At 38.6% G+C, this 26,127-nt stretch overlaps 1 protein-coding gene across 2 annotated transcripts in view; it reads left to right on the top strand.

Annotated features, from left to right (window-relative positions):
* grin2ab (glutamate receptor, ionotropic, N-methyl D-aspartate 2A, b) overlaps positions 1-26,127 on the top strand; it is a 150,605-nt gene that overhangs the window by 111,829 nt on the left and 12,649 nt on the right. For both annotated transcript variants that reach the window (XM_088008485.1, XM_088008481.1), the window contains exons 9-14: positions 6,228-6,342; positions 6,485-6,687; positions 14,925-15,093; positions 16,692-16,845; positions 18,147-18,272; positions 25,342-25,571. In XM_088008485.1, the coding sequence (XP_087864611.1) occupies positions 6,228-6,342; positions 6,485-6,687; positions 14,925-15,093; positions 16,692-16,845; positions 18,147-18,272; positions 25,342-25,571 (997 nt within the window). The remainder of the gene's footprint in view (positions 1-6,227; positions 6,343-6,484; positions 6,688-14,924; positions 15,094-16,691; positions 16,846-18,146; positions 18,273-25,341; positions 25,572-26,127) is intronic.

The following is a 26,127-nucleotide window of genomic DNA, read 5'->3' as shown; positions in this document are numbered from 1 at the left end:
ACACACACACATGCACACACACTCCCACAACTAAGAACAATTCAGAGCAAACAATCACCCTAAGTCATGTTTCTGGACTCTAGGAGGAACCCAACATTAGGAAAGAGAATGAGTTAAAAAAAAATAAAAACAGGCAAAGATATAAAGAACATTCAAAAAGTAAGGAGAACTTATGATGATGACTGCTTGAAAAGAAAATCTGACTTCGTACATGTAAAGTAGTGGTCTATGATTTGATCTATATTTGCATACGTCATTAACAGATGCCTGCAGCTGTCTGTGGTGACGGGGTCCTTGTCAGGTTCTTTAGACAATAAGAGAAGAGAAAGATGTAGAAATATGAATGCATAATCACAGGACTGTTCCATGCTGTTCGTCTTTGTGTTTCTGTTCTGTGATATTGTAACTGCCTCATGAATATGAAATGTGCAATGGCCAAAATATGAAATAATACATTCCAAAGTCTATATTAAACTAACAAACCCTTAAGGGTCATGTTGCTCAGCTCTGTTTATCTAGAATGAACTATGAGCTCCCTCATTAGAATAGGAGTCATAATTTTGTCATCCTCCTTATTAGTTCATTAAAATATATATTAAGCCTCCAACAATAATGGTGTTGTTAACATGCTGATCTAGTAGAACTCTTAATAGCAACTTTCTTAAACTTTATTATGTGTCCTATAACAATGTAATTTGTCTCATTAAGTTATTAGATTTTATAAAAACAACAAGAAATAAAAAACAGTGAAGCTGGATTTTGAGGTTGGATTCCTTTCCCCGAGTTGGAGGAGGTGAGACTGATTGGACTCCTGCATTGCATTAGTCTAGATTCCATCTTTGTCGGAGTGTGAACATCAGCAGCGTGAGACAGAGACAAAGAAACAAGACAACATAATCTGGCATTTAAAAAACACTATCAAATCTGCTGGATCCGACATCACTCGGGCTGCGCAGGAATTAAAATCTTAGACTTTAGTATGTGTGAGCTGTATAATAGTTCAGGTTGGAGACGAGATTTATTCTCTGAGTTTACAAAAAAAATGTCTTTGCGATGTAAGTGGTGTTAATGCTAAAACTATAAGCTGTCACTTTTCTTGCTGCTTTAAAGTAATTTTGTTGGAGAACCTTTTTTTCTACCTCATTCATGCATTTGGAGAAGTTTTCACACCAAGGTCACATAATGTATTACAGCTACAGAGAACAAAATGTGGAACCTTTACAATAAAAGCAGGAATATTCAATGTCTTGTTGATTGAAATGCTATTTAAACAATGGCTAATTTTTTGCAATTTCTCTTGCAATTTCCCACAAATAAAAGACCTTCTTTATTACAATAATCAAGGAAAAATAACACATGAGGACAAAAAAAAAGATCTGGTTTTCATCTGGCTCTAAAATTACTGAAACTAACCTGAAAAGTGTAGAAAAACACACAATAGATTCCTTATTTTAACCCCTTGCAGAAATCAGCATGGGAGCCAAAACTTTCAAATGTACAGGTTTCATCTAAAAAATATATTCTAATCTAAATCTATTCTAATCTACTGCTACCCCTGTTTCTTCACTATGCTGTCAGCATCATAAAAAAACTAACACTCAACATAGCATCTTAAATAGTGCACATTTCGACTGACAACCTGAGTAACACAGCTACCATACGCGTTCCATGCACCACAGACTGGAAAAAAGCCACTTTAAGAATAGCTTTGTTGCTTCAGCTAACATTGAACAAACTCCTTTGACAATAGTCCATTCCCCTGTGTTTCATGTGATGCATCGTCTCTTGTGATGTGTGTAAGGGGGTGCTTAAGTGGAGGGAGGGAAGTATGTTATAAATGTTATATGTCTGTGAGGCTTTGTTTGTGGGAAATGTTAGGAAAATATAGGAAATATTGAAGTTGCTGTTTATGCTTTTGATGCTTTACTTTTTGTGAGATGACAAAGTTATTTATATCTACAGCTTGGAATGCGTAATGACGGGTGAACAAGATTATTCTTGTAGCAGGCAGGGCTACGCTAACCAAATGAAACAGCAGCTTTGTTGGTTCTTTTAACCTATCAGCTTTCAGATTTTACTCTGTCCGGTTTTCTTGTTGAGAAAATTTGATCAACTGTGTTGAGAGATCAGATCCATAATTTGCAATTCTGAAGATATGCAAAAAGAATTTCCTAAAAAGACAGCAGAGGACATAGAGCAAAGCAGGGCACACGGGGGAGGGAGCAGGAGGAAAAACAAGCTTCCATCTTTAAAGAGAGTAGAAATAACTCTTGTTTGAAACAATCATATTGTTATTGTTATTATATTGTTATTCATTTTCTTTTTGCTATATTTTGTATTTAACTAAAAACAAATTACTGTTAGTTTTTTTCATATTCATTTATTTTAATTACTCACTTTTTTTAGTCAATCATGTCCTCTTTGCATTTTCTCCTATCCCTTTCTCTCTTTTGTCTGTTTATTTACAGATTATTTTTCTTTTCTCATGTTCTCTTTTATTTTCCCATCTGACTCTCTCTGGAAGGTAAAGTGCCAAACAGGAAAAGGTGGCGTTAGCGAGCCTGTCAGCTTCTCTCCTATTGGTCAACATTGGTTGACTATGCAGAGAAGAATTTTACATGCTCTTAAAATTTCAACTTTAAAACTAAATATGCCAAGTGTATTAATCATTTTGGGTTTATTATATGTTTGCAAGGCTCTGTCTGAGTGAACAATGGAGCGGTGTTCTTTGGAACATAGCACCTACCAGTTAGAACATATGACAACAAACACCTCATGTCAGCTGAAGGACTGATGATGAGGGTCATTTGGTTGACCACATCCTGTCCTCTGCTTCAGGCCATCTGAACAGCTGAAGCTTAGCATAATCAGGATCATTAAACAAGATAACAATTCCAAACATTGCAGCAGAGCAGAAACATGATGATGGAAGAGAAAATAATAACGTTTTACAGGCCCTGACAAACATTAGGAGTAAATCTGGTTAAATGACTCTACTTGATTAGATTTTACATTAAGTATTTATTTAATGTATAGCACCTTTCACAGACATAAAAATCACAAAGTGCTTTACAAAAAAGGAAACATCAATAATAAAAGAATCTAAAATCAATTAACAAAATTAACCAAAAGCCAATCTAAAGAGTTAAGTCTGCATTGTGGTCTGCTTGTATAGTTCTGATAATTTAACCAGTTTTTCTTGTCAAACACTTTGAGATGTTATTTGGTGTGAATTGGCGCTAAATAAATATGATGTATTAAACTGAATTACTGTGATCTTAAAAGAACAGATAATAATATCTGCACTGTAGACCCCAATGAACTGAAACATTGGACTAGAAAACATCACTTTAAGTTATTGATTTTACAATCTGATAATGTCTAGATAACTTTTAATATATTCTAATATAAAACAATAGGACTAGGAAAGAGTGAAGCTCTTTTTACAGTGACTACAGTTGTATTTTTTCCTGAGAACAAAGCTCTGGATCAAGTCCTTATACATGAATACCAAGACATAAAAATATAAATATATCAAGCAATTTTTTTGAGGCATGCATTAGAACCACAGCAGTTTCAGCTGTTCAGATGAAACAGATTTTATTCAAACAGGAGGAGACAGTTTATTCCCAGAGTAAACTGTGATGGTGTTTTAGCAATACATACTCAACCACAGCAATTTATTGCAACAAGGGCATACCTGCTGCACTATGAGGAACTTTCAAACATTAAGGTATATTTACCTCAACATGCTACTAATAAATGAATCCATTGTAATATATAATAGGGACAGCTTAAATTATAGAGAGCAAAAGTGTCTATTATGTGTATTTGCGTAGGTTTATGTGGAGCTAATTATTTGTGCTTGAAAGAGGGTCTATCAACAATGGAGCTAACCCTGCAAAATGTAACAACACCACAGTATGCAATAATGTAGTAAACTGAGGATTCAAAATGTATTAAAACATTATTAAATATATATTACAGATGTATATAATAATATAAGATATAATAAAATCTTAGAATGCATTTTGTAACAGTTTATTCCATGTTATGTTATAGCATTATTACATTTGAGGAGATTATTACAATTAATCAATCAATCAAATTTTATTTGTATAGCACATTTCAGCAGCAAGGCATTTCAAAGTGCTTTACATAATTAAAATAAATACAGTATGTAATAAACAGTGAGAAAGAGAAAGAGATTTAAAAAACATAATTAAAGCGTAAACAGTGAGAAAGAGAAATAAAAAGCTGTAGAACTTTAGTTGAGACGCCGTCAACTGGGACTCCAACCCTTTGGACTTTAGTCAAAACGCCGTTTGACAAGGACTCTAACCTTTCGGAAACAGTGAGAAAGAGAAATAAAAAGAAATTAATAAATAGATAAAAAGAAAAGATAAAAACATTAAAAACATCGAAGACATCAAAATCCACACTCTAACCCTAATTTAGCCATAAACAACTCTAAACAAAATGAAGAGGTTGTTTCTTTTTGTTGTTTGCAAAAATTATAATGTAATAATGTCACTAATTATGCAATAAGCAATCACAAACCAGAGTTTGTGTTAATCCTAATCAATATGTGTGTAATAACAACCGTGTTATAGATACTACATGTTTTTTTTTTATTATTTGATCAATAAATGCCAACATTTTTTCTTTTACTTGCCTATTTAGCTTTACTGACCTGACACCTGTTACATAAATTACTTCACTTATAGCTATAAGCTTCTAGAAGATATCTAGACTACTGTATTGAAACAAGTGAGGCTGCATTTTATGCCTATGAAGCAGCATCTAACTATTGCAATGAACATTTTGGGTTCCAAAGACACACCTGTTCTCTAAAACCTGTGTTTATTAAAGAAACGATCCCTGCTGTCCAGCATTCATGCTGACTATGCCCAGCATTCTGAATGTTGGCAGGTTCTTGTTTTTGCTGTCAAAGTAGATAAACTGAAATGTTTTTTCGTGGTGTTGTTGATCACAAAATGTTAATATGATATATATATATATATATATATATATATATATATATATATATATATATATATATATATATATATATACTGAATAGGTTGTTGAGTTAAGAAAAATATTTTAAAAATGCACACTATCATTCCATGAATGTAGTTTCTGCAAAATTTAAATAGTGATCTTGTTTTATGATCACATAAATGATGCTTTCCTACATAAATTTTGAGGACGTGTTACATGAATTAAAGAGAAGTCTCCCCAAATCTCAATCAATCAAATTTATTAGTACAGCACATTTCAGCAACAAGGCAGTTCAAAGTGCTTCACATCATAGAAACACAAAACTGATAAAAAACAACATACATTATGATATTTTTCTCCGGCAGGGTTAATGCAAATCTGCAGTCAAATTCTTCTTTTTCATCATGACTTTCAGTCACAATATTTCAACTTATGCATTGACCTTTCAAGGGTCAACAACTCTTGAAGGGTCCCTAACTCTTGTTTTAGTAAAAATCAGAAGGGAGAGCTACTCTCTTTATTTAATACCATTAAATTAGAAATGTTCGTGGGGCTAATTTTTGTCCTTTTTGCTTTGGTCAGACGAGGTTTCTGTTGTCAAGCATCATCCGTCAACTCAGTGTCAAAATGGATTATTTAAGAGGAAGTGCTTGTCTGTTTTGTAATTTAGTCTTCTCCTTAAACTTCCTCAGATGGCCCATCTTTCTCCCTTTGGGAATTCAAGCTATTATATCATGTTTTAACCATCAGATCAAGCTTGCTGTCTGAAAGTGGTTTAACCAAAGTGAGTGTGTTCTTAGTCTCACATCACTGCTGACTCTTTTGCTGCCTTCCATTGGTTCGCTTTAGCAAGCATAAAGGTTTCACCAAAAGCCTGTTTGCACATGCAGGAGAGCTGTTTTGAGTAAGAGAGTGGGGCCACCCTCGTTGCACCAGTGACTTGTCTTTCAGGCGTACATCTGTGAAGGAATCAATGCAGAATGTTGGTGGAAGAGATATATGCCCTCTGACTCTGCCTCCCACCCACTCACACACAGATTCACACTCTGAGGCATGCACACATGCACACAGTGGGTGAAGACAGCATTGATTTGTAGAGGATCCTCTTGCAGCGATTACAGAGTGTTTAGTGTTTTATTTGAAATGTATCTGCTCCTGTGCACAAACTGTGACTGATGTGTAACAACAGCTCCCTCTGCTCTCTAACTCTCCATGGGCCGCAGACATATGATGCATGTGTGGAACGAAGGACGAGATCTATCCTTTACTCCAGATGGTTACCAGGCCAACCCCAGATTGGTTGTCATTGTGTTGAACAGTGAAAGAAAGTGGGAGAAGGTAACAATAAAAGGGTTTTTTATTATTATTATTATTATTAAATTTGATGAGGATCTATGTAAAAAAAAAAAAAAAAAAAAAAAAAAAAGAAGTAAAAGACCGATAAGGATTCTTGTGTCTGATTTTGTTTGTGTGCACACAGATGGGCCGCTGGGAGAACGGGACGCTGTCGCTCATGTTCCCAGTGTGGCCGAGGTATAACGCCCATGGGGATGAAGATGCTGATGAGAACCACCTCTCCATAGTTACTCTGGAGGAGAAGCCTTTTGTCGTTGTGGATAATGTAGACATCCTCACCGGCACCTGCAACAGGAACTCTGTGCCCTGTCGTAAACATGTCAAGCTGTAAGTACCCAAACACTCCAGATGTCAGTGAACTACAGCTAACCACAACTCAAGTTAAAAGTCACATTTATAAAGTATTCAGACAAAGATTTACAGACTGTGCTTCGGAAATAGCATACAGCTTTTACGCATAATATCATGTGACAAGTAGAAAGCAATTTATTTCACTTTTTTTTTTTGACCAGCCAAAACAGTAGAATAAACTATAAAAATGTGTAAATATGTATTCAGCCCCCATTACCACAAAGTATATCTGGACCAGTGAATTACCTTCAGAAGTTGCCTAATTAGTAAACCACCTGTATTTATGCTGTTGCTTAGAGGCCTTTGAACTTTTTTATATTTATTATTCAGTGAATAAACCACATCATGAGGACCAAGGAGAACAGCAGACAGAACAGGGATAAAGCTGTGGACGATCCAAGTTAGATTATGAAACATTATCAGTGTGTTACTGTGGGCTGTTCAATGTCCAGATCCGGTTATGCATTTGTGCTAAGACTTAAATTGTTCTCTATTCAATCTGTATAAGCTTAACTTGTTTTTGAAGAAAGATATGCAAAAAATATTGTCTATAGATGTCCAATGCTGTTAGCGATATACTCCTCACACACACACCCAAAAAATGTTGTCCCACAAAGGTTTTATTCTTGGGAGCTGAGTCCTTACAATGCTTTCCAGATTTTTGTTTATTAAAGGTTTATGGCTGTAATAAAGTAAAATGAGGGGAAAAAAAATCAGGTTTTATGAATCAATTTGCAAGGAATCTCACCTTTAGAAGGTGATAAGAGAATGCTCCTAAAGTAAATCCAATAAAACTAAAGCAGGTCCTTCTTCATCTATATTTGTATTAAACATCCTTGAAACGTAATCACACCTTTCTAACCGAGCTCAGTCTGTCTGACAACACAATTGTCAATCAGCTGCTCTTTGCTCATCATCTTGTATTCCATCCTGGGCCCACACATTTTCATTTTATATAATAATGACTCACCATCTGTTTATGCAGGGGACTGATATCCAGATGTATGTAGCTTTCACTGGAATAAATACTCATGGTTGGACACATTTACAAGACAGGTTCTCATTTAGTTTGATCTGGGTTTTTTCTTCTTGAACTGATAATGAATTTCTCCCTATTGCTCTTTGCTCAGATGTAAATTACTGTGCAGCCATTTTTTTCTTTCACTTCAGCTTTATTAGTGCTTTGTTTTGTAATTTCGTAATATAGATTTTGTTTTAAGTAGTGTAGCTATTGATTATACACTCAAGTTTACGGATATTACAATTCATCTCAAGTATGAATTGTAATATCCTCTTAGCCCATTGCAGTGTTCTTTATGTTTTTACACAGCATTTTACATTAGAAACACCTCCTAAATCTGCAGCCTGCATTTTAATTCAAAAATACAGCAATGCAAGAATGTATCTACCTTATACGAAGCAACATTTAAAGACATCAGCTAGGAAATACAACATTGGATTTAAATGGGTCTTCCACGTAGACAATAACCCAAAGCATCCAGCCAAAGTGGTTGTTACAAAGTGGGTTAAGGACAAAAAAGTCAGTGTTTTGGTGTGGCCATCACAAAGTCCTGGTCTCAGTGCTATGGAGAAGTTGTGGGAAGATCTGAACAGGCATGTGTGAGTGAGGTGGCCGACAAAATGAGCTGCCTCATTTGTGCTCCTTTTAGATGAGCTGGAGTTCTGACTCATTCCCTCTGCAGAACAAGTCAGAACTCCAGCAAACTGTGGTGAAAAACTTGTGGAAGGGAAGAAACTCAAAAAATTGGAGGGGTGTTACAAATGAGCTAACGGTTAATAATAATAATAATAATAATAATAAACTGAATTATGGGTGTTTTCTTCAAAAGGGAGGCAGTTGGAATTGCCAAATGAACTGAACTTACATAGCACTTTTCTAGTCATTTTGACCAGTCAAAGTGCTTTACAGAAGAGTCACTGTTCCCATTTGCACTCACAAATGCACATATTTATCCACCGATACACAGGCAACTTAGGGTTGAGTGCCTTGTCCAGGGGTAAATGGAAACATGACAGGAGGAAGCTGAAATCGAACCTACAACCTTCTGTTTGTTTTTCAGCAGTCTCTCTGTGGAAAGGTTGGGAGTTGAGATCGTGTTGGATTTTATCTGGAAGATTTTGACAGGATCACGATCCTCAAACTGACCAAAGCTTTTGTCTGAGTGAGAAAACAGTCTTCTGCCCAGAAGTCAGGGGTCTTGAATTTGCAATTTACTCTCAAGGTTTTGCTCACGATAGTGACAAGGCCTTTTTTGGGTTCCTGCTGAATTTTATTTCAAAGATCATTGTGTTATGCCCTGATTCCCATACACCGTTCTAGAGGGGATTTCCTACAAAGGATTAGCCATGGCCTATGAAATTCTTTGTCTCTCACTTAGCCAAAGGTTTTTACCCCTAAAAGTGTCAATTTATAATAATATAATCTTTCTGCTCTACTGCACAGAGTGATATGTGCTGTACATGCTGGAAGTTGTAGAAATCTGTTTGAGGTTGTCACTTTTAAAGATTCTTGCTTGTAAAAAGTTTGGTTGTGCAAGATTAACGGACGTTTTGATTGGTTCTTGATTGGTTTGGTTGGTTGTTCTGGAGTAGAGCTGAAACAACTCATTCAGCTCATCTAAATGAGTTATTTTATAAACTTACTTTTTTGTTTGTTTCAGAAGTGTTACTGGTGGGAATTTCCCAAATATTTTTGATATTTTGCTGTTTAAACAGACTTCTAAAGATTTCCTTTACAGAACAAATAACAATAACCTTCTGAATAAATTGGCAGTGTTAATTGTAATTCTGATTTGTTCTTCTCTGACTTGTGTAATTTGTGACTTCTGCTATTTTTGCCCTCTTTAAAGCTAAACTTTAGTTGACTCAGCAGTATTAATCCAGCTCCAGTAAAGCTGCTGTTGCACGTCTGAGGCCAGAAAGTGAAAAGATGTTTAAAGTATATTTTCCCACCTGTACTCCTGAACCTCTCAGTGCTCTGGGTGCGTCAACTATTCTGTTCAGAAGCTATATGTGGTCTGCCCCATCGTCAACCTCTCCAAGTTCTCCTTTTTTGTCTGCCCATGTTCTCCACCCATCTTCCTCCCCTCTGCCTGCCAGTGGCCGTTCACATCAAATTCCATATTCTGGCATCCAGCACACCTCCGGGAGTTGTGCACCATGTCTGCAGGCTATGATCTATCCTCTCTCACCACGAGCGGAAACTTAACTTGTAGCTCCCAGCAGCAGCGTTGTCATTATCTCACCTGGCCTTGACTCCTCTCTCAGACACTCCTCTACAGCAAAATGTCGGGAGTAGAATTACTCTGGAATATTTTGTTGTAAAAAGTACATACTTTTTCTGAATTTTTCTGTTTCCAGTAACCTCAGAGGTCCAGCAGTTTTAAAAACCAGTCACCCACATGTAATAATTTGTATGCTTCTCTTTGCACTTTGATCTTATCTACCGCAAAAGTTTTAGGAATTCATAACTGACTTAACTTACAGTGTAAAATTAGTGAATTTAAAGTTCATTGCAAAAAAATTAAGTGTGATCAATCGCTTCTTTTTGTATTTTTTAAGACCCCTGACTTTCTTTGAATCTTAGAAAGCTGTCTTGACTATTTTCATTGGTTGTTTTTACTCAAGTCAAAGTTTATTTATATATCAGTGCTAAACAACAATCACAACATCACAGACAGATTCAATTGATTAATCTATCTATCTAATTAAATTAATTCTCAGCCTCAGACTAAAGTGTTTTTTTAGTAAAGTCTAATCAACCCTGATCTTCTACCCCCATGTTTACCCATAGAGGTGGTTTGTTCAGGGTTATGTGTGAGCATTCTCCATGCTGGCCTGAAGGTTTCGTTTTCTTCTCATTGTACCAGCACATCTTCTACCACATAGTTGTCCTGGTGACAGATTATCCCACCTGTGCATTGGGTCTCTGCAGTGGTATTGGCCTCTTGGCTACTTCCTAGATTAATGCTCACCTTTCCCTGCCTAACAGCCCTGGGGGAGGAGGGATGTCTAAATCGTGGTGAGTTTGCAGAAGTCCCATTTTCATGATGGACTGAATACTGCAACATGCATTGTTCTAAGTGTGGCATATATTATTTACTATCCTCAATTAGAGAGTTATTAACTGCTCAATTAGATGGTTTGCAGAAAAAAAGAAGCCTGTGAAGATTTGACTTGTACAGAAGTGTAATTGCTCCCTAGGAAAACGTAGCAGGTCTGATTGCACGATAAACTCCCCATGTGAGCTGACTCGGTCATCTAATTGTTCATGCCTACAGTCTTGCTAATCTAAGTGGTTGCTATGATGCATGTCTTTCTCGTTGTGTCCCTGTTTCTCAGTATGACAACCACACACATGCACACACACACATTTTTTTAAAAAGTGAACTCCAGCACAGAAATCTTCAAAGACAGCCATCATCACTGAGTCCTCTCCTGACAGTCCTGAGGAGAGCCATTATTCAGGACATCTAAAAAAGAATCCAAAACTGTCTGTGAGTGTGTTTTTGGAAGCAAAGTAAAAACAAAACAAGAGTGACTAAAGATTTTTGTACTACACTGCATCAACATAGTACACAGTCCGCTTGACACAGACTAACCTAAACATTGTGTGGTGTTAAAGTCCAGTGCAAATTAATCTTGTCTGAAGAAAGCTTTGACATGAAATACAACAGTACTTATAGCTTATTGTAGGCTGTCATTACTAATGATTTACACACTGGCCTTTATCGTATTGAAAGAAATCTTAATGAAATATAAACTTTCAGCAACCGTTCAACCGTTCCTGGAGATATCAGGATGCAGTGCACAGAATGTCAAAAGCCCAGATGTAAACCCTGCAGATTAAAGGGCAATCAGCTGTGCATAACAGCCTGGCAGAAACACTAGCTCAAAGCCTTTCCCCCAGAAACAGATCAGGCTGAGCTGCTGCTCTGCCACTCACAGACAGTACATTATGGTGTTCAGAGATGCAGGGGACAACATCATTAAGAACATTCAGATCTGGCCTAAGGTTACAATGGGCCTTACACTGCTGCTGCTGCTTCATTGACTTTTTATCTCCATACGCCTCTGACAATAGATGACTGTTGTTCATGTTGATCTTATTGAGCAAATATTGTCCGATTTCACTTTATTTTTTGGATTCCTGGTGTGCTTGGCTGTGAACACATACTAAAGCTTCTACTTGTAACATATCGTATTGAAAAAGCCTTTAACATTGATTGTGTTTTTATGAAAATTTTGTTTTATTACATCTATCAATATGATAATCAAATTCGCAAAAATCAAATCAGCAAATTTCCTTTGCTGATTTGAGACATTTTGGATTTATTCAAATCCAGATCAGTGTCTAAAGCCAAAAAAGTCCTTTCAAATTCCACCTGTCCACTACACACTCAGCTTCAGGTAGCAGATTGTATTCTATTTAAGTGTTGAACAAATAGACTGAAGAACTCTCTTATCTCTACACTCATTCATGTTTTAAGCAATTAATTAATGGTCTGAGTTAAGATTACTATTGACTTACTTAAGTTTAATTTTAGTTTTAGCTCGAGTTTATATTTATTTTTGATGTATGCTATTAAATGATCTCCTTTACCTTGAGATTTTTTTCTCATTTTTTATCTCACTAATTGTGTCCGTTCTTGTGTGAATGTGTGATGGGCGCCACAACTTGTCCTTGCAAATGGCTTGCCCGTCAGGGACTTAAAAAAGTGAAGTGAACTGAAATTTCACTTGTCATACAGAGGCTGGATTACTGCCAGACATTTAGAATCAAGAAATGATTTAAGCAGAATCTGTCTGACAACCCAAAACAAGCTAAAATATCACAAAAAGGAAAACATACTCCCCTGATCTAAAGAAACCCAAACCACAGTGAGAGCCTTTATGCAGATCCAGATAATAACAAAAGTACTGCCTACCAGAATTTCTATAAGAGTGAATCAACGATTCAACCAGGGGTTTACAAAGTAAACCAAAGCAACATCTAGACCAGTGGTTCTTAACCTTTTTTGAGGTACCGAACCCACCAGTTTCTTATGCGCATTCACTGAACCCTTCTGTAGTGATAAATAAAATATGATTTTTTTCCCCCCAAATTCAATACATTAGTTGGGTCACCCCAAGATCACTAAGTCTTCTTAAAAGGTAGAGTCTCTGAGAACAGTTCTTCAAGTCAGTGTTTTCAGCAAAGTTGAGCTGACTGTCCAGGAATGACCCAAGGTATTTAAAATTTGCCACAGTTTCAACAGGTTGGCCATCGAGAGAAAGTCTTGTTTATTAGCTCTACATTCTTAAGAGAATGAAAAATTAATAATAAATAATGAAGACTTTGCGGTATTCTAATTTAGTAATGTAATTATATTAGTTGTGTTACCACCCCCACGCCACTAGAGGCAGTACCAATCCCGAAAAGATGCGACTAAGGAGCAGATTTAGAAGTACACCGAAAGCTACAGAATTTGGTAAAAACTGGGGGGTTTGCTGAAGTAATTAAAGACACAAGTTCAAATTCATGCTGAGAGTGAAACTCCTTCAATCAGTGCTCCTCCACAGCACTGATTGTCTAAGCAATGTAACGTGATCCTCTGCAGCAAGTGATGGCAAAGCGGGGCTCGTCATCACAACTTTACACAAGTGTGTCTTTACCTCCGCCGAACCCCTGAGACCGACTCATCGAACCCCTGGGGTTCGGTCGAACCCAGGTTAAGAACCACTGATCTAGAAATTCAGGCCTCAATCGGCTGAATTGAGGCCTGAATTTCTAAATGGTTGTAGATTTAGTGGTTGTAGATTTAGTAATAATAAATAGAACATGCAGGAAGAATTGGCGAAGAAAGGTGAAAACCACACCTGAGCAAAGAGAGAACAATCCATGTTTTTCCAAATCATGGATTGGAACCTTGAAACAGAAAACCCTTAAGGACAAAGTCTGGCTTGCGCAGCAGGACAGTAATCCAAAACACGATTAAAACTCCACCTTGAGATTCCTTGAAAAACAAAAATGAAAGGTGTAACAATGAGATATAGGAGGAATCTCTCTAGGCTGGTACTTTTCACAGCAGTTTTAAAAGTTACTGTCCAGCCCATAAGCACACTCTCACTTCTTCCATTTTATTGCTACATTTTTGTTGTTTCATAGCAAAAGTTAAACAAATGTGATGACAATTCGCTGTTGTTGCATGTTCACTTAAGTATAAATGTGTGTTTACAGAGTGACATAAGGATTCTGATGGGCCCCAGCTGGGAAGAGATAATGTATACAGTGTGTGTGCATTTGAACCCCAGGGACACAGATCGTCCATACTCACAGATGTTGAACACATAGTACTTTCTACTTCCATGTTTTTTTTTAATCTTTTGATATTTCACATCTTTTACTATCATTCTCCGTTTTCTGTGCTCTGTGAATCTCTCAGTTCTTCATGAAATTTTCTCTCAGATTGGATTCAGCAAAAATGCCACGTGAAAAGGTCATGGAGTTACGATCCATATAAGTTACATCAAAGATGGCCAACATGGGAATGAAATTAAGTTTTAATGGAAATGCTTTTGAAAAAGGCTGGTAGGGTTTAATAGATTATGAGAATCACTTGATTCAACAATTCAATTTCTTTCGTTGCTCCCAGGTCCTCTAGGGACGACTGTCAGAAAAGTTCACTTAAATATTTGTTTTCTTTCTGTGCATGCACTGTGTGTGTGAGTGCATGCATGTGTGTGTGTGTGTGTGTGTGCGTGTGTGTGTGTGTGTGTGTGTGTGTGTAGGTGTGTGTGTGTGTGCATGTGTGTGAGACTGCAAATACACACAGGTAAACTTTTTATTATGAAGGAGATAAAAGGAACAGAAGGTAGTGACGAAAAGGACGGCTGATTATTTAATCATGTGGGCTGGTTGCTCTGTGACTATTTAAAGCCAGCAGCATCTGCTCAGTACCCCTGTGTTTTCATCTGGTTTGGTTAGTTGGCACTGAGGGAGACACACAGCACACTGTCTCTCTCTGCCTTTCAGCAGCATTCACGTTTACTCTGCCTGTTGTAATTCCACATTTATAGTTTGACTGAAGCGACAGATGTGCGCAAGCAGCTTAGATGGTTACAAGCAGACATCTTTACTTCTGGCATGCGTCCATGTTGTCTTGTAAATAAAATCTGGTTAAAAGTGTGCTTTTTGTCCTGTGTTGTTACAGAAACAGCACATCAGGAGGTGCCTATATCAAACAGTGCTGCAAAGGTTTCTGCATCGACATTCTGAAGAAGATTGCCAGGAATGTCAAGTTTACCTACGATCTTTATCTGGTTACCAACGGAAAACATGGAAAGAAGATCAACAATGTGTGGAATGGCATGGTTGGAGAGGTAGTATCACCTTTGTTTCTCAAAAATATAATGATGTTTACTTCTGACTTAAAGTGTCAAAGACACAGTAAAACTACTTACATGATTTAAACAGATGAACTACCATCTTGTGATGGCGCTGCCCATCTTGTGATCAGGGTAAGTCAAACTGTAAACCCTGTGTATTCAGTGTATCTCAGTAAACTTGTTTACAGTTTGACTCAGATTGGTTTATTACCATTCAGTGACTTGGAGGCAACAGATGTTCAGCTCCAAATCTTCACCGTCAGACCTTTCCTCCCCAGAACCATTTGAGTCATTGTTGCTGAAATCTCTCACAACTTCCTCTGCTTCTGTGTATTCAACCTTAGATGTTTACGGTTTGACTTACCCTGATTACGTCACAAGATGGCGCAGGCATTTGACCCAGTTACAGCGATACTCTGCATTTATAGTAGTCTGTGAGAAGGATTTATTATTAAAAGCTTTTGAGTACACAGAAAGAAAGCACAGTGGCTCATCTTTTTAAATCATGTCATCTTGTCAGTAACGGGATAAAACGTCATAAAACATTGAATACTATGCACAGAATAGTTGTGCATAGTTTTCTATACAAACTATTCTGCTTCCCAAGACTTGAACATGACTATGAAATTTTGGTAACACTTTATTTAAAGAGAGGTGAATAAGACTGTCATGACATTGTCATAAACATGACATAACACCTGTCATGAACATTAATAAGTCTTCATGAATAGTTATGACTGTTGTCATAAAGCGTCATTCGGTAAATAATGATACTTTTAATACAAAGTTGACATTATTGAAAATGTCTTTGTTATGACAACTTGTCATTAACCAAGACATCATGATCTGACAGTATTACCGATTAAACTTTAAAAATTAGCTTTATGTAGTAATATTATAAAGCTCTGCCATGTTGTTTAGTCTTAATTTTCTTAATTTAATCGATCCTAAAGTTTTACAGCAAGATGTCTACAAAGCACTTATGAACTTAGCATTTGAAACATTATTTAAGGCTGTTTTAACCCTTGTGCGTGCGAGGACTGAGGTAAACGTAGAGAACTGTGGCAAATGATACAAGTTTTACGTGTGTAGGGTCGGTTGGTATGGACCCCATTTCTAAACACAAGGGCTAAGTAGTGAAATACACCATCTCCACCAGTGAGAGGCAGCAGTGCACGAACAGGCGTGCAGTGTGTTGGTGAAGAAGAAATCTTCCATATTGTGGGGCCCATAGACATAATATAAGGATAGACGCCTCATGGACCGTTCTCGCCTATTGTCGCTGACGAGATTTAGGGCGGCCATCTTGGAGCGGTCCACCACTCCACTCTGCTTATGTGTTTAGCAGCACAATGACATATCAGCGCATTTAATCGATCATAACACACTTTTTGTCACTGGAAACCATATTCAAACATCTATCAAAGCAACATTTATAAACAATTGTATTATTTAAGTATGTTTTAATACATAGTTCATCATATTTAAATATGCTTAGTGGCTATAGCAATAGAATAGGAATGGAATATTCAAAAATAAAAGTAAACAGGTTCATTTATTTTCCATTTTATCTATACTTTTCTACACTTCAGGTGGTGTATAAGAAGGCCATCATGGCTGTGGGATCACTGACCATCAACGAGGAAAGGTCAGAGGTCATCGACTTCTCCGTGCCCTTCGTAGAGACTGGCATCAGCGTCATGGTGTCACGCAGCAATGGGACCGTCTCACCCTCTGCCTTTCTTGGTATCTTTTTGACTTTCTCTAATAAAAAATGTTTTCCTACTTTTGCATTTTTTTCTGTCTAACATCCTGCTGAGAGGACTCCTGGGGCCTCAATAATGGGGCGGTGCTTACATGGTGGCAAAATCCTCAACATGAAATGGAATATTTTATTCACTCGCTATATACTGGCCAAACTCCACTTGTACTCTGACTTCATCGGGGCCTCAAAACCCTAAGCACATTAATATTTCTACCAGAGCAGAGCAAGTGGAGCATGCCAGCTGTTTCTATTTTTTTTTTTCCTTTTTTGAAAAGTCAGCTTAGACAAAACAGTTTTGATGTTTGCTTCGTCTTCCTCCTCTTCTTCCCTTTCTCCAGTTGTTGAGATGACGAGAAACCAAAAGCGTTCTGCTTGCCTAATGTCTTGTGTTGTCATTGGAGCGAGACAGAGAGTGAGGGGGCGGTGGTGGGGTGTATTGGACCGTGCATGTGTTGGCTCCTGTGTATCAAGCCATGTGTCAGAATTACATTAAAAAATGTGTTTTTGATGTTGCACTAATAAATTGGGATGTTTTTGTATAAAGTAAAGGACGTGTAGAAAATGAATGTGCTGTGGCTGTTTATGGTTGATGATAAGAGCTGAATGCTTTGTGTGCGGGCGTGTGTTTGTGCGTGGATGCGTGTGTGTGGGTGTGTGTGTATGTGGAGTCGGGCTCAGGGTATCAGTGACGGTTCAGTATCTCTCGCACTCATATTAGGGGCACCTCAGCACACAATCTCTCAGGGTTGGCTAACCCTGGCAGTTACATACTTACACATGCAGTGACGCAAACACACACACACACACACAGAGGCACACACACATTGTGTGGGTTCAGCAGCTCTGGCACTCATCCCGCTGTCTGAACTCCTGGCCTGCTGCACACCAAGCACAGACTCATACGCACACAAATAAATCACACATTCATGTTGATAGTGGCGGCACATCAGATCACTTAGTTTGAATCTCGTCTCTTCCACCTTCCTCTGTCTCTCCTCCTTCTTTTCCTCCGTCCCCCTCTGCCCTGAGCCTCTCCGTTTCTCAGCTCTCATCCGAGGGAATAATGAAAAATATGGAAATGTGTTCCTTCAAACTCTCTGTGACTAACTCTCTCCCTCTCCTTCCTTCCCTAGCCTCTCACTGGTGTCTCCTCCGTCATCTTTTTGTATCTCCCTCCCCCTCAACCGTGTTGCTTTTCTTGTGCATTTCCTTCTCCTCTTTGACATCTCTTCAGCTCATGGACTCAGTTTCACAAACACTGAGTGTCTCTTTCTCTCCCCAGAGCCCTTCAGTGCATCAGTTTGGGTGATGATGTTTGTGATGCTGCTGATTGTCACAGCCATTGCCGTCTTCCTCTTTGAATTTGTCAGTCCACTGGGCTTCAACCGCAACCTGGCCCAAGGCAAAGGTAGACCTGCACACACACATGTTATATGGAATATCACACCAATAATTTTACCAGCAGCAGGAAGTGGTAAATCAAAGTTTTCCCCTAAGCAAGAAAAAAGTGACCTATTACTGCTGTGACTTGAATCAATTCATGCAAAAGCAAGATGACATTCCCATTTTTTTCCTGAATCTGCTCTCAGGAACTTTTGTTTGAATGCAACATCAAAACATAGAACCTGAAGCTAACATGTTGCCTCTGAACTCAGAGGCAACATGTTTATCTACTACTAGGTCAGTCATGAATATTTACTTTATTTACTGAAACACTATGTGGCACCTCTGTGTTTGGCTTAATGTTAATCTTATATAGACTGATAAAGCATCTCCACAGCTAAAAAGATTATATTATTAACACTGTAGCATGAATTTTCAGTATGATGATTCTATACTACTTATTTTCCTTTAAAATGATAAAAGCAAACATGCAGTTATTGGAAAGTCTTCATCCCAGTTGTCATATAAAAAAACACCAACTTCAGTGTATTTGTTGGGATTATGTGTAATGTTAAAAGACAAAGTGGTGCTTTGCTTTAAGAAAAGTGTGGTGTGCATTTGTACACAGCCACATTATCTCTAAAGAAAATGCAGAACAAGCAGTGGAAGCTACTTATATATGAAGTGAACTTTAATTCCAGTTTAAATTCAGCTGTTCTTTGAGACCCTCTGTACTGTGGCTGACGTGCAAATTGCGAAATGAGCTGCCAACAGGTGCAAAAATCGAAAAAACAAATGAAACAGAAAAATGCTGCAAACAAAAATGCTTCAGTGACAGAAAATAGAAGCAAAAATCTTCCATCAACAAAATAAAAGGTTGCAATCACAAGAAATTCTGCAATGACAAATAAACCCTGCAGTCACAAGAACAAGCTGCAAGTGGGAGAAACGCTGCAAATAGCAAAAACAGCAAATTCACTCCACAAAACAGAAGTACTCCAGACCACTAGGGGGAGTCAAACAAAAAATAAATCACATCATACTGTGATATGAAGTACACTCTTCCAAAGAGTGTACCCTTCCAAGCAGCGTACAATTATTTTGATAATATTTATTCTGATTTATTCTGATAATTGGGACCTGCCATAGCAATGCATAGGGAGGGCAGTGACTGACTTGCGAGGGCTGAGTTGGCAGTTAAGAACTACAATGATGGTGGAACTCTGAGTTACTACAGAAGAAGGCTGAGCAGAATGTTACAACTACATTACTGGTGGAACACTCAGATACTACAAAGGAGGGCTGATTCGGCAGTTAAGAACTATAAAATATTGTAATATAATACATATGTGAAAATTTAAAGCAAAGGCTCTACTAGAGATTAAAATAGTACAGTTCAAAATATTCAGCCTCAACTGGAAGTAATAACTAGAACAGGTCCAGTAAGCAACAGTGTGAGGTTGACCAGTACTTGCTTTAGATCAGTCTTTCTCAAACTGTGGTCCCCGGACCACTGGTGGTCCGCAGATGCCTCTTAGTGGTCCACGAGTTACTGCATGTAAGCAATCGTTTATTTGCTGACGTGAGCTCGAAGCACGACGCTACAGTTAGGATTGTGTTTAAAAATAATAATGGATGGTTGCTGTGATGGTGCAGAGGCAAAGAACGACCCACGTATTGAGGCCTTAGTCCTCGTGGTGTTAGTCGCAGGTTCTATTCCCGGCCTGGCGACATTTGCTGCATGTCTTCCCATTACCCTGTTTCCTGTCAAACTACTTTCAAATAAAGGCCACTAGAGCCTTTTTTTTTTTTTTGAATAAAAAAATAATAATGGATACTGCAGCAAGTATGGAAAACCACAAATGCAAAAATTCAATCATATACATACATATCTCTTAAATAATAATAAATATTATTAAAATATTTAGCCATTATTTCAGTTTGACTCATGCATCATTTTCATAGCAACGATCAGAAGCAAGACTGCCCCAACTACAGTGAGCTCACCGATGAAGTCATAGATGACATCATGTACATCACAATAGATCAAAGAAGTTCTGATGCTTGAATGCTTGTGTCTCAATACATCGGTTAGGATCCGAACGGTTCTTGGAGGTTCAATTTTGCGTATCAGGAAGTTTAGTATTACGAAGGCACTAGTCCCTTTCTTTCTCCCGCTCAGTTTCGGGCTTGGATACACCATCACCACAGGTTTGAAGAAAATATTTCACTATTACTTTCCAGGGAAGGATTTGCATGAAAGTCCCTCTCAGGATGAAAGCGATTTATTTTGGACTGTATGTTCATCCAATCCCAAAGAAGAAACCGACCCAGTCGGGGAGGTTTGTTCTGAACACGCGACTGATGTCTGTGTGACCTCAGACCTCACAAGACAGTACTAAGGACGATCAAACTGTCTTTGACCAAACCAACCCGGTCGGAGAGGTTTGTTCTGCAAGTCAGATGGTACAAGATGATCTATAGTGTGAGAGTTCAGCCTCAGGGAACGGTTTTCCAATCATTCCCAAATTAAAATCTAACCCGGCTGGGGAATATTTATCTGTGGATGACCTCTCTGCCAAAGCTTTTGCTGAACTGACAGCGAAAGTTTTGGCTCCATCAATTTCATCTCTGGCTTTGCCAGAGAAGAGTTCTCTGAAAGACACATTTACGAGTGTCTTTCAATTACCAGAACGAAAGGGAGTCGACAGAGATGTCACAGCCACTGATTTGTCAAAAAGACCATCTCTGAATGGTAGAGTAACTGTTGTCTTTGAGGTTAACTGTTCCCTGGATGGGTACGTTAACAATCCAGGACAGAGAGTTGGCTCTGACATCCCAGATGAGGAGAGAATGGCAGCTGCACCACAAGGAGACATCGAGAAGAACTTCTGTAAGTTCTCCAACGAACTCTAAAACAGTTGGTTGAATGCCACTCTTCAAAGTGTCCTGCACCTGAGGGTCACCAGGAGGCTTCTTGCTAAGGAGAAGGTATTTCTAGAGACTTCATCCATTCCCTGCTGTGTGAGTCTCATCCACTCAACTGTCCTACAGCCAAGCAAATGCTTTTCCCAAAAGGAGATCTCCCCAGTTCTGATGGAGCTGAGGGGGAGCAAACTGCCACCAAATTTGGGAAAAGACTTTGACATGACATGTTTACTGGACTCTGTGTTGATTTGGGTGGATTCCCTTGGTGGTAACACAGATCGGGAACTATACATTGCAAACTCTTGCACAAAATGTAAAACCAATTTCCGAGAGCTCCTGAGCAACGGCCCCCTGGTTGTCATCCCATCAACTACATTTCAAACTGACATAGCTTCTCTTTTTAGTACTTGGTTGGATTTGGGGGGCAAATGTCGTTCAGGCTGCTGGTCAATCTTACAGAAAAAAATACTGCCTCACTGACAACAATGTGAGAGCCAACCCACTTTTACACTTGTTTAGTTCAATATTGTACAACGAGCCAGAAGAAAGTTTTCAAAAGCCTGGAGAATACAGTTATTTAGTTTCAAGTTGGGTCAAGCATTTAGGATCAAAAGAAGCATTAGATGGTTGTCGACTTGAGTAGTGAATTGTGCTATTTTAGGTAATTAGTCTATGACAATGATGCTACCGCTAACAACATTGCCAATCTATGTGTTGCTACCACTAACACATAGATTTACCAGGAGATCTATGTGCTTGGATCTCCTGGTAAATCATTTATTTAGCTTCTGTAAACCAAAATTCATGCTGGAGTTGTATGTTAATGTTGAGTCGTTGTAGGACGCTGGATTCAGGTCCAGTGTAGGTCCATGATTCGCTCCGATCTACAGAAACCCCATGTTCATGTCTGGCCACGAATATACTTCGTGACCAGACACGAAGCATGTGGGGGAAAAGTCACAGCTCACTGTGACTGTATGGCTGGGTAGGTTATATTTATTTAGCTCTTTTTTAGCATGAAAGTCCAACTGACTAAACATTATATTCAATGGGACTCGGACATTATATTCTGTCCAGCACTGAATTAGCTGCTAACAACATTTGCACTCTGAGGACAACCAAGCTAGGCCATAAAAATAATATATTTTACCTTACATATGAATACTTGTCTGTCTACGTAACTGTCCAATAAAACATCTGAAAATACAATTTAAACAATGTGGTCATTAACTGTTAGAAAGTGGGCGCTGCAAACTGTGGTGTTGTTAGTTTCCGCATCTCCTGTTTTTAGCTGTATTGATCCACTTTTCTCCTCTTTTTCAGTAAGTTTTTAAAATTAACTCCCTTATGACCAACTACCTTTGAAACACGAAAATAAGGTTTATCTTTCTCTCTATTAGAATGGCTGGAACAACCGTACAGAACATAGACTTTAGGCATTTTAATGCTGGATCAACAGAAATAAATGGGCTGCATTTACTTCCGGCCCTCCATCTGCATTGGATGACGTCATCTGAAACCCAGGCCCTGCTTAGAACTACAGTGATGGCAGAACTCTCAGTTATTACAGAGGAGGGCTGAGCTGGCAGTTAAGAACTACAATGACAGTGGAACTCTAACTTAAGAAGGCTGAGCAGAATGTTACAACTAAAGACATGGCGGAATGTTTTGAGCATTATATAACAGGTTTAATCCAACCACTGTTACTCATAGGATTAGTATAGCCCTTTAAAATAAAGCTTACTGAAAATTTCAAAATAAAAGCATGACTATTCCTCTCACATTAGCGGTTCTGTGTTTGCAGCATTTTTTTTTTTTTGCATGCGTTTTGTTGATTGAAGGTTTTAGCTTCTGTTTTCTGTTGCTGCATTTTTTTTTTTCTGTTTGCATCGCTTTTCTGTTGCAATTGTTTTTTTTTTTATTTTATACATTTGTTGGCAGCTTTTTTTTTTTTGCTATGTGCTTTGTGTTTGCACCTGTTTGCTGCTTGTTAAGCTGTTTGCTACTCGTTTGCACCTGTCGGCCACAGTACTTCAGAGGTTTCATAAAGATTATAAGTGAGCTACCAGCATCATAAAGAAAAAGGAACACAACAAGGTCAAAGATACAATTATGGGGTGGTTTAGAACAGATTTAAGTAATAAAAAAAATCATCAGAAAAATGTTAAGTGTATGAATGAACAGCTGAAGTGGACAGTGTTCTTATGGCTGCCCAGTTAAACTAATAAGTGAGCATTAGTCAGAGAAACTTCAATAGAGACTTGTGGTTGCTCTAGAGCACATGTGTCAAACTCAAGGCCCGTGGGCCACATGTGGCCCGCCATGTCATTTTATGTGGCCCCCCAGCGTTTTATAGGTCCATGATTGACTTAAAATAGGTTTTGAGCACGAATTGACGACAAACTACATCTCCCATAATGCATTCCGATTGTTACCAGCCAACATTACGGCTTCTCGCCACTAGAGAGCAGCAGAGTCACCTTAAGCTGCTTATTGATTTTACCAGCGAATAAAACTGAGACTTCGACAAGCTAACATCAAAACGTCCAAGAAAAGAAAAATCGATCTACAAGTAAGACTGAATGAAGATGTGTGTGAGTTGGTGTCAGGGCGGCGGGTCGCGCTAGACTTTTGTTGTTATCCGTTATCTTGACCGACAACATAAAAAAAAAAAAAAATTGGCCCTGTACTATTTTTATCCGTGAAATTATAATCATATTAACATCGGCTATTTAGTCGCATTTTATGCGGTTTAGTGAATATTCACCGTGAATCCTGATCCCATCACAAATTAAGCAGATAAATGCATCTACATTTTTCTCCGTAGTGACAAAAAAACCACTGACTGAGGCCCCAATAACTTTTAATAAATTAAATTTAGGGACTTCACTTAAATTAGCATCACTTCACCCGCTGGGGTCTGAACGCACTTCCTCCTAGTTCAAATCTGCAGAAAAATCTGCGCTAATTCATCAGTCAGTTGGATCTGTCTGATCCAAACAGATCAACTGAACTCCGCTCTCCTGGGTAACGTGAACCCAGAAGGCTCCATTTGTTAAATCCGCTGGATGAGTTACTCCCAGCGGTTTTTAATTCTTCGCAGTGGCGTAACGTAACTGCCTCCGCAGTGGTTGAGCAGCGGACTGCGCATGTTACAGTCTAATTAACTTTTGCATCGTCATTTATTTCCTCAAGATAAACTGCCGGCTCCTCAGATGGATTAACACAAAGTTGCATTCTCTTTAGTTTTCTCTGGTCTGTAATGGAGACTTGAATTTAACGCGCCATTTCAAACAAAGGTTTCGAATGCGCTTCCTAACCAGAAGCTCAAAGAGTTGTTTAACAAACAATATGAGGTGTTCAATTTATTTTTAACATTGTATTTTCATACATTTTATGCTAGGGGTGCCCAAGTCTAGTTTTCCAGAGCTACCATCTGCAACTTTAGATGCGTTCCTTCTCTAACACACCTGGATCATTTACTCATTATAAGCCTCTACAGAACTGAGTTGCTGCTAATGAGGGAAGTCAACCTTTTGCCTGGGTGTGTTTTAGCAGGGATGCATCTAAAAGTTGCAGTCTGAAGGACTGCAGCTGGGCACTCCTGATTTGTACCGTCAATGTGGCCCTTTGAGGGTGGCCAATATGCTGAAGTGGCCCCCGGTGAAATTGAGTTTGACACCCCTGCTCTAGAGGAAGAGTAATGGTTAGATTTAGGGTAATGGTCAGTGTTAGACTATATGAATGAATAAATAGGAATAAAAGACAATAAAAACCTTTGTGGATATAAAAAAGATACACTATGTGCATTGCTGTGCAACAAAGGTTTGGTTTCTTTCAGCCACTAGCAGGCAGTGCATATCAACAGGTGGAGGTAATGGAGATAATTCTGGTCACTCCAGCTTGCTTCAGTTACATCTGATTAAAAAACTTTGAATCATAGGAACAGTGAGATGGAAACTTTTAGTATAACTGTAACAATTTATAGCCTCTTATGTACCTTCATACTAATAATTGGTCCATGCCTCTAGAACACAAGACGAATCTGGTGGTATTTTGACACCATCAGATAAAAATGTGAGTTCAGTGTTTCACTATGCTTTATCTTTGACTCATCATGCAATCCTTTTCCATTTTTTTTTGTATTGCTCCGGCTGATCTCTCAGACCCACATGGTCCATCATTCACCATTGGAAAGGCCATATGGCTGCTGTGGGGTCTGGTTTTCAACAACTCTGTGCCTGTGCAGAACCCCAAAGGCACCACCAGTAAATTCATTGTGTCAGTGTGGGCCTTCTTTGCTGTCATCTTCCTGGCCTCGTACACTGCCAACCTGGCCGCCTTTATGATCCAGGAAGAATTTGTGGACCAAGTCACTGGACTGTCTGACAAAAAGGTGGGTTTATACAAACATAGGTACACACACATATACGCATAGAGGAAACTAAACACATTCGCAGTCAGGGTTGCTCTTGTAATGGATGCCAGGCCTGCGGCCAGACAAGACTCTCTGGGGAGTGCCCTCAGGCTTCACAGCCCAAACCCACTGGCCGTCCCTGTCACCTCACTATCACTGCCAGCACAGCAGAGTCACAGACACACACACATGCATGCTGCACAGATCAAAGGCAAGAATGTGTGTAGTTTTCAGAGCTTGGCAGTGTCAGCAGAACCCCAGCCAGTCTTACACTACACTGGATACACAATGATGATGACTGATGAGTCCTCTCTGCTATCTTTCCTTCCTTGTCTGTCTCTTCTTGCCACTGTCCTCCATTCCTCTGTCCTCCCACCTTTACTTTTTCTTCATGTTTGCCCCCACTACTACTTGAACTTTTCTTTTCTTCTTTTCCTTTCTTTCGTTTCTCTCTTCCTGATGTCACTCACGCCTTTTATCTTTGCCTCTCCCCTCTGCGCTCCTCCCACACATCGGTGTAAGTCTCTTTTAACAA

The sequence above is a fragment of the Poecilia mexicana genome, unplaced genomic scaffold, assembly GCF_051168715.1.
Source record: "Poecilia mexicana isolate PSO_F unplaced genomic scaffold, ASM5116871v1 scaffold_2, whole genome shotgun sequence".
Lineage (NCBI taxonomy): Eukaryota > Metazoa > Chordata > Actinopteri > Cyprinodontiformes > Poeciliidae > Poecilia > Poecilia mexicana.
Note: the sequence above shows the minus strand (reverse complement) of the source record. Positions and strands in the feature narration are given on the sequence as shown.